This window comes from Anabas testudineus, chromosome 17 (assembly GCF_900324465.2).
Source record: "Anabas testudineus chromosome 17, fAnaTes1.2, whole genome shotgun sequence".
NCBI classification, from domain to species: domain Eukaryota; kingdom Metazoa; phylum Chordata; class Actinopteri; order Anabantiformes; family Anabantidae; genus Anabas; species Anabas testudineus.
In genome coordinates, this window is record NC_046626.1 from 8940466 (window position 1) to 8954662 (window position 14197).

The 14197-nt window shown below is 42.9% G+C and overlaps 2 protein-coding genes across 2 annotated transcripts; one reads left to right on the forward strand and one right to left on the reverse strand.

Annotated features, from left to right (window-relative positions):
- Positions 1-467: 467 nt before the first annotated feature.
- LOC113171310 (mitogen-activated protein kinase kinase kinase 7-like) lies at positions 468-9251 on the forward strand. The gene is made up of 11 exons (XM_026373599.1): positions 468-914; positions 2592-2679; positions 3545-3646; positions 4101-4166; positions 4297-4325; positions 4421-4558; positions 4646-4732; positions 6197-6271; positions 6408-6514; positions 7506-7686; positions 7804-9251. The coding sequence occupies exons 1-11, from the start codon at positions 756-758 to the stop codon at positions 8779-8781; spliced, it is 2010 nt and encodes a 669-aa protein (XP_026229384.1). The 5' UTR covers positions 468-755; the 3' UTR covers positions 8782-9251.
- A 298-nt stretch (positions 9252-9549) lies between these two features.
- LOC113171960 (dynein heavy chain 11, axonemal-like) lies at positions 9550-12920 on the reverse strand. Its single transcript, XM_026374704.1, has 12 exons — positions 12912-12920; positions 12602-12760; positions 12346-12429; positions 12103-12188; positions 11881-11997; positions 11646-11784; positions 11395-11487; positions 11069-11263; positions 10869-10946; positions 10613-10745; positions 10123-10280; positions 9550-9690 (listed from the first exon to the last, which is right to left on the reverse strand). Exons 1-12 carry the CDS (start codon positions 12918-12920, stop codon positions 9550-9552), a joined length of 1392 nt encoding a protein of 463 aa, XP_026230489.1.
- Positions 12921-14197: the final 1277 nt, after the last annotated feature.

Sequence of the window (14197 nt, forward strand, 5' to 3'; positions counted from 1 at the left end):
GGTTGAGTAACACGCCAGTCTCCCGCTCTGTGAGTGTGTGAGAGATGGATTTAGCAATCTGTGGCAATGAGCCTTGTTGCTAACAGATTTACTATGCCTGACATGCTATAGGCTAGAGCCAGTATAACTCTGTCTACTGTGCGTGTGTGTGTGTGTGTGTGTGGTGTATAGACACCTTTATATAGCCCCAGTTATCCAGGAAGAAGGAATGCCCTGGATGCCAGTGACCATATTTGAACAGTGTGTCTGCTACAGTCAGAGTCAGACTGCACACACTGACTGCAAACCGTAACTTACACACACTCGCTCACCTCCCCTTCATCTTCTGTGTATGTGTGTGTGTGTGTGTGTGTGTGTGTGTGTGTGTGTGTGAGCTCTTTGCTGCAGTTACACTAGATCACCACTATTAGGCAATGTAATACCTTGTCTAGCAGTGATAGTGGGGCTTCGACTTTTCCTGACTCACAGGAAGAAAACTTCTCTCTCTCTTTCCAGCACTTTCTGGTTTCTTCTCTTCACAACCTGTTCTGCTGAGTGACAACATCCCCTCGAACCCTGTGAAGGAAACGCCGCCGCCTCTCTTTATTTCTCACACTTCACTCTCTCTGTGCTCGGCTGTGACTTTTTATACTTTTTGGGGCAGTGGGTGGCGGTTCAGCGCGCTTGCTTTCGGGCTGTGTGTGTGTGTGTGTGTATGTGTGTGTGCGCGTGTATGTGTATGTGTGTGTGTTTGTGCGTGCGTGAGTCAGTATGCCATGTCGTCCCCCGGCTCGTCGTTTGTGCAGATAAAGCATGAGGACCTGCTCTTCTACGAGAACTGTGGAGGAGGCAGCTTCGGGAGTGTCTACAGAGCCCTCTGGATTTCCCAGGACAAGGAGGTGGCTGTGAAGAAACTACTGAAGATCGACAAAGAGGTAAGGAGATGACATACACTTAGTTAAACGCAGAGCGATCATATACTTCTGCAGCAGAGCCGCACTCACACTCACACTCACACACACACACACACACACACACACACACACACACACACACACACAAAGAAATTTCCAAACTGTCCACAACACTGGAAACTCCTCTGTGGCTCATTACTGCTCTAAACTTCCATGTTCCTACTCATTTTCCCAGACTCTCTCTGGACTCTCTTCTCCCCTGTTGTCTGCTGCTGAACATGTGTTTATCTTAAACATACCACCCCACTGTCCCCCTCCTCCTCCTACCTTCTCCCTTTCTATCTTTTTTTTTATTTTTTAAATGCCATCTCTTCTCTGGTCTTCTCATTGCACATCAGGGCGAGGTGTGTGGTCATTTGGGGGCTTCATGTGCTTGAGTGGTTCTCCATGACATAATTCTCCCATGTTACAGGAGAGGTAGAGGTTCACAGCCGAGTTAGGGTGACCTATGGGGGAATTGGGCATGGTGTGGTTAATGTGTATTGTTACATGTACATTGTGTCTTAATATGTAATGCAACATACTGTGATTGGAAAAATATGATGCTGGCTATGAGCACAGGGAGTTTGGGGGCTGTGTAGCTGCAGACTGGTCACAGTGCCCATGGCTGATGCACAAGTATAGAAAGACCAGTCAAACATGCTCCAATTGAATTTACTAAGATGCACATCAAGCTACACTGGAAGGGAGTTGGGTCTCGTTTGACTGACTTCTCTCACACCCCCGCACGGACACATGCAGGGAGGGCAGGCATGCAGAACACTGTGCGTGCAGTTCAAGCGTAAATACAGATTGGTGAATCATTGGAGAACTGCAGCTTAGTGGCCCCTTCACGGATCCTTTTCTGCAACACTTCATGCGAAACGGATGAATCCTTTTGAAGATCACATTAAAATCCTATTTCAACTCATCACAGATGTTTGCACAAACTCTACACTGACACAGGAAGTACTGAAATCATTTAAGCACAAATAGCAGCATTAGACTATAATAATTTACAGATCAGTCAAAATACGGTTACAAGCTGTGCTCAAGTACCTTATGCAGGTTATTGCAGGATGATTTATTACAGTAATATATAAGTAGTACTTTGATGTTGGAGGTAATTTCATATAATTTAGTTCAATCTCTAACATGCTCTAGTAAAGTACAGCACTTGAGTAAGTGGACTTCAATGTTACTTATCAGCACTGTGTTCATAAATTTAAAGCGGTATGTGGAGATGCATACACACACTGATAACCACACACGTAGAAGCAATGACGCGAGGAAATATGCAAAGAGGAATTGCTGTTTGGAAGAAAAACTATTTATTGAGAAAATATCTCGGTGCTCAAATTGGCAAGTGTGTAGTTATTAATGTGTGTCGCTTGGCAACAGTTAGATCCTCCAAAGAGCTGATGACCGTTATGTCCGTTCAGATTCATGGCATGTTTGTCGCTGTGGTGTGGAAGGTCTCCGTTCGGAGACTCAACCCAGGCTTCCCAGAGGGGTTAAAATGAGATAACAAACATAAAGCTCAGAGGTTTGGGTTCAGGAATGACTGTGTCCTTAATGGTATCAGATAAGAAGAAAACTGAACAATGCTAATTCAGTTTTTCATATCTCTGTTTCTCTTTTACTTGTCTCCTCATCCAGGCTGAGATTCTCAGTGTCCTCAGTCACAAGAACATCATTCAGTTTTATGGAGCCGTGCTGGAATCTCCCAACTATGGCATTGTCACAGGTCAGACCCTGCAAGAGTGTGTGTGTGTGTGTGTGTGTGTGTGTCCTTTCAAATGTCCCTGCAAGAACATGAAACCTTAACACATGCGAGAATCCTAAACTCTGATCAAGGCTATCGTTTAAAAAAGTGCCCTCCAAAATAAGAGGTGTATTTTTATTTTTGAGGTTAAGGCCTAATGGATATAAGTAACATCTGGGTTGAGGTCAGGTCAGGGTTCAATTGATGGAATGAAAGGCTCGGGGTCAGGTCATACTTATGTCAAAGTACACTGTGTATTCGATCCTAGATCTGCCACGTTGGCACGTGCTCCAGGGACTGACCAGTGTTTATGTGTGTGTTTTGATGTATCACTGTATTGCTGAGTTTCCTGGCAGAACATTTGAAACTGAGACCAACACGTGTTGATGCGGCTGTAATCTCGGAAAGAGTCATCATTGCATTTATTAATTTAGGAGACGGATTTTATGTTTCATTTGTCTCTTTAAATTGCCAGACAGTACAGCTAAATGGCAAAAGGTTAAAAGTTCAGAGATAATCTGGATTAGACAGTCAGGGGCTGAAGGTTGTGAAGTTTTCCACTAATTTGAACCAACTTCTCTGTGTTTACGTCTGAGAAGCACTTAGCTGTGTGTGATGTTTCTCACACAGACGATATTTCCCTACTGAGGAAAATGAAAAGCACTGAGGTCATTTCTTTTACACTGGTCACATCTTTAAAAAAGATATACAGTATATTTACTGTAGCTGCACTACAGAAGCAGACATTTATTATATCATCAGCTGTGTACGGGAACACAACTTCTTTTCTTAAACTGATCTTGTACAATGACCATTACTTCTTTGTATTTGTATTTACCTCTCGCAGAATATGCCAGTAGTGGGTCTCTGTATGAATACCTGTCCAGCGACCAGAGTGAGGAGATGGACATGGAGCAGATCATGACATGGGCCATACAGATAGCCAAAGGTACTTTTGACATTGTTTATTATTTAGTCTTGGAAATCGAGCATCCCACTAGTGCAATTACTGGTAAAGATGACCTTTACTGTGTCCTGTAATTTGTGATACAGTGGTACATACATCAAACACTGCGGTGTGCTCAGCTTTGTGTATAACTTGTGTATATTTGGCACTTTAATTTGTCTGCAAAGTAATAAAATGATGCAGGAAAACTTTAAATCTTTGATTTCATTCATTTGCTTGAACTTTATTTTTTTGACAAAAGCTACAAGCAAAACATTTTTTATATTTATAATATTATATATACACCAAACTAACTTAGTACAGAAGAGCCTGCTTACATTTAGTCCTCTATATTTTTACTTTCGTATTTCTGGTCATTTATTTCAAATCGTGTTTTTAGCGTTTTGTGTTTGAACCCACGCTTCTCCTGAACATGTTCATGTTCTCTTTCTTTCAGGGATGCATTACCTCCATGCAGAAGCTCCAGTTAAAGTCATTCACAGAGACCTTAAGTCACGGAACGGTAACACACGATCTAAATCACGTTCTTGTTGTTCCTCAAACTCGTTCTCCTAAAATTTGCCTTTTAGCTACAGTGTATTACCATTTAATGCCCCGCAGCTTTTGATTGGTCTCTGTTCTCTCTTTTCCAGTGGTAATGACAGCAGACAAAGTGCTGAAGGTTTGTAATAGAGGAGTTAGTCATTTCTCTTCGGTTGGGGTGCATGGGTCATTTTGTGGTGCCTTCACTGCTCTCTCTCTCTGACGGGATTTCAGATTTGTGATTTTGGGGCATCCAAGTTCCTCTCCCATACCACCCACATGACGGTGGTGGGCACGTTTCCCTGGATGGCTCCTGAAGTCATCCAGAGCTTGCCTGTGTCTGAGACCTGCGACACCTACTCCTACGGTGTGGTGAGTGTGGCGAAATGAACTCTTTATAACAAATAAGAGACGCACACGTCTCTGTGTAAAGGAACAAACCCTGTCTGTTCCCCCTAGGTACTATGGGAGATGCTGACTCGGGAAGTTCCTTTCAAAGGATTCGAAGGGCTGCAGGTTGCATGGCTGGTAGTGGAGAAACAAGAGGTAAGACGCACGCACACACACACTCCCATGTCAGCACACACTCTCTGAACACTATAAGCATATAGACCCACCAGAGTTTGAGAAGGCTGGAGAAACAATGCGATGCTCTCATGGTTTCCACTGTGTGCTAGTGAGGCTGAGGTTGGGTATTTTTAGGCCTGATGTCAGTTCTCTGCTCTTGTAAGGCCTGGATACACAGCAGTGGAGCTCAGCCAGACCCCCCCCCCCCCCCACCCCGGGCTGAAGTCTTTACGAGAGAGACAGACACAGAGAGAGAGAGAGAGAGAGAGAGAGAGAGCGAGCAGGGGAAGGAGAAAGATTTCAGTGATAGGAAGGTTTGATTCATGAGGATTCTGGGCGTTGGGATGATGGTTATACAGAGTATGTGTTTCAGTTACTGACATGCCCGAATCCCCTTCAGCAGATCCACACTGACACACACCAGGGGCCAACAAACAACTTGGAGAACATGATTCCTGCGTAGCTCTTGGCTAATCTCCAAAAATTCTCTCCCTAAATAACTCACTCATACTCTCTTCCCTTTCCCAGTCTCCCTCTGATTTTCCCCTCCATTGCTAACCTCTCTTCCTGACCCTCTAACTTGCCCTCTCTCCACTCTGTCGGTGATATTTTGGAATTAATCCCCAGAGAAAACTGTTTCCATTTACTGCACTGCATTATATTATGGAACCGGTCTGGGCTCATTCAGACCTTTGATGATGCCAGGGGATCTTTTATACAGGCACATTATCTCAGCGGTGTGGTGCTGCAGTTTACGCATTAAAGAAGGATAAACACGGAGCTAGACGCTTCCAAACGTCCCCATTTTATGTAATAAACAATTTGACAAGAGCGTATGTTTAAAATTTGACAGATGATTAAACATGTTAGAGTGTAGTGTGTAATTCAATTTAAAATCTATAAACACAGAAAAATAACCTACTAAAACAGCTTTTACTGGAATAGTGCTGCAAAACATATTGTCACAGTCAGCTTTAAACTGTAAGTGATGGGCTTTTATGTAAAATATGTCCTGCCAACTGTTTTGGTTATTTCACATACAGATTTCGTGTATTTAATTTTTTTTGTCTGTGCTCTTCTCATTGGTTTCAGGTTGATGGGATTCATCTGGAAAAATAGTGACGTTTTGTACTTCTGAAGGCTCAAATAGGCATTTAGCACCAATTGTTTTAAAATAAGATGGCAGCTGTGTAGTTGTTTACTTGTGTTTCCAGGTCACTGACATTCGAATCCGATCAAGTCACACACCAACAGCCCAACTGTTGTTGAATAGTTGCACTCGAGGGCAGCACGCAGTACAGAAATGTGGTTTCCTCTCAGGATGATCCTTCATACATTCCTTTCAGCCGCGGCTGTACTTGAAATTTCGTGCTAATTGGCAAACATGGTGAACGTGGCCGTGAAGTAAAGGTTTCTGCTGTTTCTCTGTGTTTGGACACCTAGAGGCTGACCATCCCCACCAGCTGTCCAGCAAGTTTTGCAGAGCTTATGAGGAAATGTTGGCAAGCAGATCCAAAGGTAACCTCAGGTTACCTCCGATACACATGACTTTGCTGAAAATGTTATTTTGCCTCACTTTTATTCTTTCAAAGACAATAAAATTCAGTGTGATAGATGGTTATTTGAGCCTGTGTGCGCTTGCATTTACCTACAGGAGCGTCCACAGTTTAAGCAGGTGCTGGCAATCCTGGAGACCATGGCCAATGACAGCAGACTACCGGACCAGTGTAACTCCTTCCTACATAACAAGGACCAGTGGAGGTACTTACATACACAAACAGTTATTACTGTTGTACTGTGTCTGCGCATTAGGCATATTCTCTGATTTGTATACAGTCAAGACTTGATCTACTGTCACAACGACTAATGTAGGATGTTGTTTACTTAACGTCAATGAAGAGACAATATGCACGCATACATACGCAGCTCTGTGGACTGTAAAGCTCAAGAGAAAAGTTGAATGTGTGACCCTGTAGTCTACTTCAGGCTATAATAAGCTCTCTGGAAAGTGTCCATGGAAGAGATTCCTCTACTCCTCCACTTTGCCCTCGCTCCACCACAGGGAGAGAGACAGGAGTCGTGGGGAGGGGGAGCGGGGGAAGAGGTAGTTGAGAAATCAAGTTTGAACCGAAGAAGAGGAGTTCAGGGAGGAATAGAAATGTATTGTGTGCGTGTGAAATCTAAAACATTGAGCAAGAGGGAAAAAAAAAACGGCGAGGATAGGAGATGGAGCGAAGAAGGTGCAAGATTCTGTGCATATTTAACATGAGTACAGCGAGGCAATCAATTGTGAGTGAAGTTTTGGTTATGGGTGGAAAAGCTTGGAGGAGGGGAGGGGAAGTGGGGGCGTGAATGAATAGGGAGATGTTCTCTCTGTCTATATTTAGCTGCTGGGAGAGTTGATTGTGTTTCTGAATGCAGGTTCATAGACAATTTGCACAAACTCCCATGCTGACCTCTTGTGGTAGCAGACAGTACTGCAGTAGTACTAGACAGTGCAGCAAGATTTGGCACTGACCAAGATTCATCTTACATAGTAAATCTGAGTTGTAACACTTTTATACCAAAGATATGATTAAAAAAAATTTAATTAAATTATGATTTAATGTTTTTATCACTTTGAATGCGATCATTACCTCTGTTGTAGTTGCAAAACTTTGTTTCCTGAAATTCGGCCTTCAGTTTGTTTTATGCCAGCTGCAGTGGTGGATTTTCATCTCATGGATATTCTGTGTGTGCTATCATTCTACAGGTGTGAAATTGAGTCGACCTTGGAACGCCTTCGGAAGCTGGAGAGGGAGCTTTACTCCAAAGAAAAAGAGCTAGAGGAGAGGGAAAGGAGGCTCAGACTGTGGGAGGAGCGGCTGATGGAGAGGTCCAACATGACGCCAAGTCCGACCTCCCTACTCATGGAGCGCCCAAACATCTCACCAGTAAGTAGAACTGGAATTAAATAAATGGGAATCTGTTTAAACTGCTGAAAGCTAAATCATCTAACAGCTTCCCATGATACAGGCCTGATTCTTTCCCTCTCTCTCTGACTTTACCAGTTCTTCACACCAATGTCCATCAGTTCCTCCGGTTCTTTCTTCCGCTCACACTCTCAGGACTCCAACAGTGCAGGGCTCAGCAGTGCAGGGGTCAGCAGTGCTGGGGTCAGCTCTCTCCTCCGCACCCTCAGCAATGGAGACACAGAGAGGGGGAGCAGTGCAGTGCTGGAGATGGGGATGGGTTCACTTGACAGTGGGAGGCTGCACGCCATGCTCCGAGGGTTGCAGGGCAGATTTGGAGAGGAAGACGAGGAAGAGGAAGGAACGTTAGAGGAGAAGAGCTGGGGGCAGAGGGAGAGAGATGATAGTGGTAGTATGGAGGGAGGACGGGTGCAGGTGACACTCAGGAGCTTCCCCGGGGGTGTAGTAGAAAGGGAGGAAAGGACATGGGAGGAGGGGGACAGGGAGAGAGGTGGGATGCAGAGGAGCAGAGTGACGACCATAGTCAGAGGATACTCAGGTAGGTTTGGAGAGGCAGAAGGCGAGAGGGAGAGGGAGAGGGAGAAGGAGGGAGGGTGGGAGACAGAAAAACTAGGAGACAGGCTTGATGAGGAGGGAATAGAAGGAAGGCGGCTCCCAACAATGTTCAAGGGTCTCCATGGGAGTTTGGGGGGCTTGGGGGACATGCTGTCCTTCGACATGGATGATATGGGGGAAATGGACAGACTAGGTGACATGGATATGAACATGAACATTGGTGATGTGGGGGTCATGAAGGTTGTAGGTCATGGAGTCAGGGGTCATAGGAGTAACATGGGAGTCGTCGTCCAGGGAGTCAGAGGTGACCTCAGCGAAGCCATCAGCCAAAAGATTAGAGGTGAAGTGGGCGTCATCGGCCACTCTGGGGTGCAGGTGAGCATGCGAGCTTCGTCCAATCAGAACTCTGTGAAGAGCTGCAGTGTGCGGCACGGAACCAAGATCAACATGGCTACTGCAGCCACGGACATGATGGAGCTCGACTGGTCTGACAGTGACTAGAAAACACATTAGCGCACAGAGAGACACACAGAGGCCAAACTTTTGAAAGATTTCGACTTGTTAGCACATATAGTATCTGAGCTACAATATGTGCGTTTGAATCTCCAGTAGAAGAAACGCTGGTATACACACATTTTTTTATTGAATGAATGGTAACTACACTTGTGTACTGTGAAGCAGTAAGACGCAAAAAAAAAAACAAAAAAACAATTGGACGTCTTGTCATATTGTCAGAAGGACTTCACCTGTGTAATTTAAAACTACGAGTGTTACAAAATATCACACTTGAATGCCGCTCTAACGAGGCAGCGCTCTGTGATTTTTGTTTTCCTGCTTATAGAGTAATCTTGTAGTTTATAGATGTGATTTGTTCAAAACAAGCTTTGACTGTATCTGTTCAAACTGATCTAGTGTGTGAATTTTTGGCATTTCTTTCTGTATATTTTACCATTTTTCAATAAAATGTGAAGAAACTCTGATTCTATTCCTTTGATTTTGCTAGTAGTATTACCCTCTACAACTTGTAATAGCCTATGAGGAAATACAGTATATGTAAAATCTGTGTGATGCTGTGTGCAAGTGGGACACAACTCTTAGCCCCTAACCCTCCAAACTCCTTCTCACACACTTAGCAGCAGAGCCACACCAGCTAGCACCCATTTAGCTGGCCTCTCCCTAGTTTTGAGATTAAACGTCCATACATATGTGGGTCCTCTGATCTTGGTCTTGTAAAGTGGGCACTCGTAGATATTCCTCGTCTCCTGACGGTCATTGGGCACAGCTCGGACTGAGATGACAGGTATGGTGGGGGGTGGAGGGGTATGCCAGCTTGGTCCAGGTGTCAGGGACGTTGTCAAAGAACAAGGCTGTCTGCAGCTTCTCCATCTCAGAGGAAATGGCCAGTTCCCCCTTTGACAGAGACAGAACATTCACATTACTGCAAATACAAATACCAAAGGTCTCACATGTAGCAATTTAACATCAGTCAATAATTAACACTTGAAATCTGATACGTCAGTTTAATTTGTATCTGTTTAATGAAAAATGAGCAGGTTGGATGGATTTGTGCGGCCCCTCGTTGAAAAACAGGGAAAAGCATATTTGTAATTCTTCAAGTATGTAGAAAGCTTATGGTGACAGAGTTCCTTAGAATCGCTGACAAAGGGAAAGTGTCAAGATAATAACAGCTGTGCCAGATGGATTCTTTATTACTGTTACTAGCAACTCTGCTGCTGTGGGACGTCAAAGCTGTACAATAGTGAGATGATGGTTTAATATAGAATTTGACAATAGTGAGATGTTGACGGATGCACTGCAGGGAACGGTACAAGCATACACTACCTTGAGTCCCAGGTCGAGTTCCTTGAGTGAGCGCCGTATCTCAGAGATGAGTGTGTTCATACGCTCACACTCCTGGAAGCAGACCAGGATATACGGGGACCGCTCAGCTGTCTTAGAGGTAATGTCAGACATATTGTACTCCTCTGGTAGCTTTAAACCTGAAGGAAAGACTAATACTTTAGTATATCTTCTTTAGATTATTCTGGTGCCGTACCAGACCATCAGTAGGGCTATAACTGTAAGAACATTTAATATGGTACAAAATCAAAGTTTATTTAATCGAATCATTAAAATTAAAATATTTATCAGAACTATTTAAACAAGAGTTCTCAAAGAACTCTGAAATTGAAAAACACATTTTAATTAATCCCAAGAGTCCTGAGAGGAGTAAATTAGTTTCTTGGCAACAAAATACTTCCTGCTTAACAGCGACCCAAAATCTGGAGGAAAGACTGGTTCATCATTTGTTGCTTGTTAAATTCTCTCTCACCATCTTTCCACTTTCGGGTAGCAGGGTGCAGGTATCCAAACAATTCGTCTGTGGTCACTGCTTTAGGGTTGATATCATACCATACAGGTTTCATCTTCATGTTTGAATATGTTCTGTGGAGAGTCTTTAATATCTGATGAAAAACAAACCACTCACTGTTGTTATTGGCTATAAGTCACCTCTTACATGAAGAAACTGAAAATGATTATTTTGTACTATTGTGGTTTCATGAACATAGTAGTTAAAAATTGGTAACCTGGCTCTTTCCAGTTCCAGCGCCGCCAACAACAAACACAGAGTGCCTGACAGCCAGCAGCTCCTCCAACTGGGTTACCTTTAGACACAAAAACGTTACTTTCATTTTCCTCTTTTATAGTGATACTGATAAAACAGAATTCTAATTTGTCACGGAGGAAAAGATCACATCTATTTTAAAATAATGTTCAAATGAGAAACCTTAAGTATGAAGTTCTCCTCAGGTTGCAGGTGCAGTTCACTGACTGACTTGCGAACAGCGTTCTCCAGCTCTGGGTCTCTCTTCCTGGGAACGTCCAACTGAGGAAACAGGTCACTGATCAACCCGAGAAATATGGGCACGTCGTTGGTCACTATCTTAGGCAAGTTGAAGTCTCTCAGTGCCCGCATCAGAACCTTAAGAAAATAATGAAAATGGCAATGCACTCAAATTTTTACAAACCACTATCCGAGAACGGTACACAACTGTTCATGTCCTCTAAGATAAGATGTTTTTGTGTGTTACTAGAAACCAGTGAAATAAGTACCTGCTCCTCAGGCCTGCTACGATCCTCTCTCTTTAAAGATCCTGCTACAACAAGGACTGATTTAATGGCCCTTAAGCCCCAGTCATAATGATCCTGAGAGATATACATAAATCAATAAACAAGGAGGCATGCATAAAAATATTTTACATTCAGTTATGTTTCAATACAGTACAAGAGACAGACCTGTAATAAAATATGAATAAGAACTGGACATATTCTGCATGTTGACAAATATAATTTAATGTACGTACTTGTTTGGACAGCAGCTCTTTACAAAGAGTGTACAGGCTGATGAATTTGCGTGCCAGCAGACGAGCATTTATGAATCCTTCTGCCACCAACATGATCTCACAGATGAGCTCAAAGTCTGGGATCACCATGGCACAGGGCCTGAACAGTTAATGCAGTTAACCCAGTTATTAAAGCACCATTAACAGTTGTTAACTTTCACACTTAATAGGGCCACATTCCCTCTGTTGATCAGACCTGAATAGAGCCTTGAGGTTCTCGGGAAGCTCAGCCCTTCCAGCATAACCTGGGTTCAGAGTGATGAAGATTCCTACTGTTGGCTTCAGTTCAATCTCCTCTCCCAGGAAATAGAATCTATGTACACATAATACAAATGACAGAGCACTCATAAACTGTATTAGTGACAAAAGGCTAATTACATGGACAGTTTAAGGTGCATGTGATTATTTACACATCTACCTTTGCTTCTTGTTGCGAACAGTGTCCTGTATAGTTTTGACCTGCACAGCTACCACAGATAGGACTTCCACTGAGATCCTGTTAAACTCGTGTAGACATCCCACACCCGCACCTCCTTATCCAGAATCTTCATCTCCTTTAATGTTCAGAAGAAGAAAGTCCTAACTTGTCACTAACCTTTAGTCCTATTCTCAACTCTAGCAAAGAATTTGGGATTATAATGTACGTTTATAGATGTCATACTTTGGCAAATCGTCTGAGCTCCATGTTCATCTGCTCAACGTTGATCTCCTTCCATGGAGTCTTTGTCCAATCCTCTATACTGGTCTGGCATTTAGAGGAGGAAGAATCATTTAATCTGTATTTTCCTAATAAACTTTACAGAGAAAAATGAGGGAACTGCCACCCTTTGGCTTTGTAATAGTTCCTCTATGGGGCTCAATCATAGGCAGGTAATAAAATGCAAACCAATTTGTATGTTATTGGGTGATATGTGTACCTTAACAAAGATGACCATGTCCCATACTGCTTTGACCAGTATAATGTCAGAGCGACACTGGCGTAGCTGCTTGTAGTCTGGGAAGCTGACTTCAAACAGATTAGCTGTGTCCTGCAGCTTCTTCATTTCTGCCTCCATCACTTCGACTGCTCGATTAGTCTGGTGACAGCGACATTTTAAAACGTTTTACATCACAATTTCTAAAAAGCAATGGAGTTTATTTTTTCAATTTAGTAATTTACTGTGAGGCACAACTTAAGCAATGACTGTTTAACTTTGATTAGGAAACCAAATACACTGCACATCTCACCTTATCCATTAACTTATATGGCTTGTCCACGCTGATCTTAAAGATGGGTTCAGTACGAAACTGATACGATGTCAGATTTCAGGAGTGGCACAGGATAATGAAATGTTTGAATTTGAAACAAAACGCCCAAGATATGAGTAAAGTTTAAAACTTTAATTCACAAGGTCTCATAAAAGAGAGGCATTAACCATTCACGAATTACAGACATTACAGTGAAACACACATCACTGGTAATGTGCTGTCATCTTGAATGTTTCATTGTGGAGATGTAAAGAGGTGAAATGCCAGAAAACTTTATTACCATTCCATTATTTATAGTTGTAGTTGCAGCTCTTACCTACTGCAAACACATGTTCTGCATAGAATCATTTCACATAACATCAAATCATTTATTTCTATTTAAGGAATGCATTATTTATTTCACTTTGGAAATGTTTAGGGCTTCATCTAAGCTAAATTATTGTTGAGTGCTGTTGTTGAGATCCCAGTTTGGATCAACAGCTGAGTCCATCTCTAGTACGTCCTCACGCACGCTCGTGTCCGTGCGTGAGAACGTAAAAGTCATGGAAACAGAATTCTGACGTGAACGTCGTTGACGTCAGAGGACAGGCGACCTGTAAATGATCATTTGCACTTGAACTCGACTCGAGTTGACCCGAGGCAAAAGCTGTCTACTGCAAACTGAACTTTTGGAGAATTGAACAACTTCTGCTGTAAAAGCAACTGTCGGATACCATCACTAAAGAAGACTACTGAGGCCAACTTCACGAAAAGTGTGAATTTCTGCTAAAGCCATGGCGTTCAACGCACTCCCCGGGTGGGAGGACTTGCTGGCCGGAGACGGAGGTCCCCCCCGCGACCAGCCAGGTAGACTACACCTGCTAATTTCTCAGCTCATTTATACAGATTGTCTTAAACATGCAGACACAAAGGGAAAAGTACAAATATAACGAGTCAATTAGCAAAAGAAATGTTGATTTCAAGGGAAACGTTTAATGGAACGTTGTGGAAAAAAATGAGTTTTGATGGAAACAAACACACACTCGACGTTTTCTGGCTATAAACTTGATATTACACTGTGTGAATGGGGGGATTTTGGCGGGACCGGTGTGGAATATGTTAACAATGGTGTAGTGATTTGAAAATCTTGTTATTTTGATTTGAGACATCAAATTTTCCACATTTATCGTCGACGATTTGGTAAAAAAAGATGGCGACTGGGCCTTTTTTTGTAAAATGCCAACAAACTAATTTTCTTGTTCACCATGGAGATGATGGAATTTTTA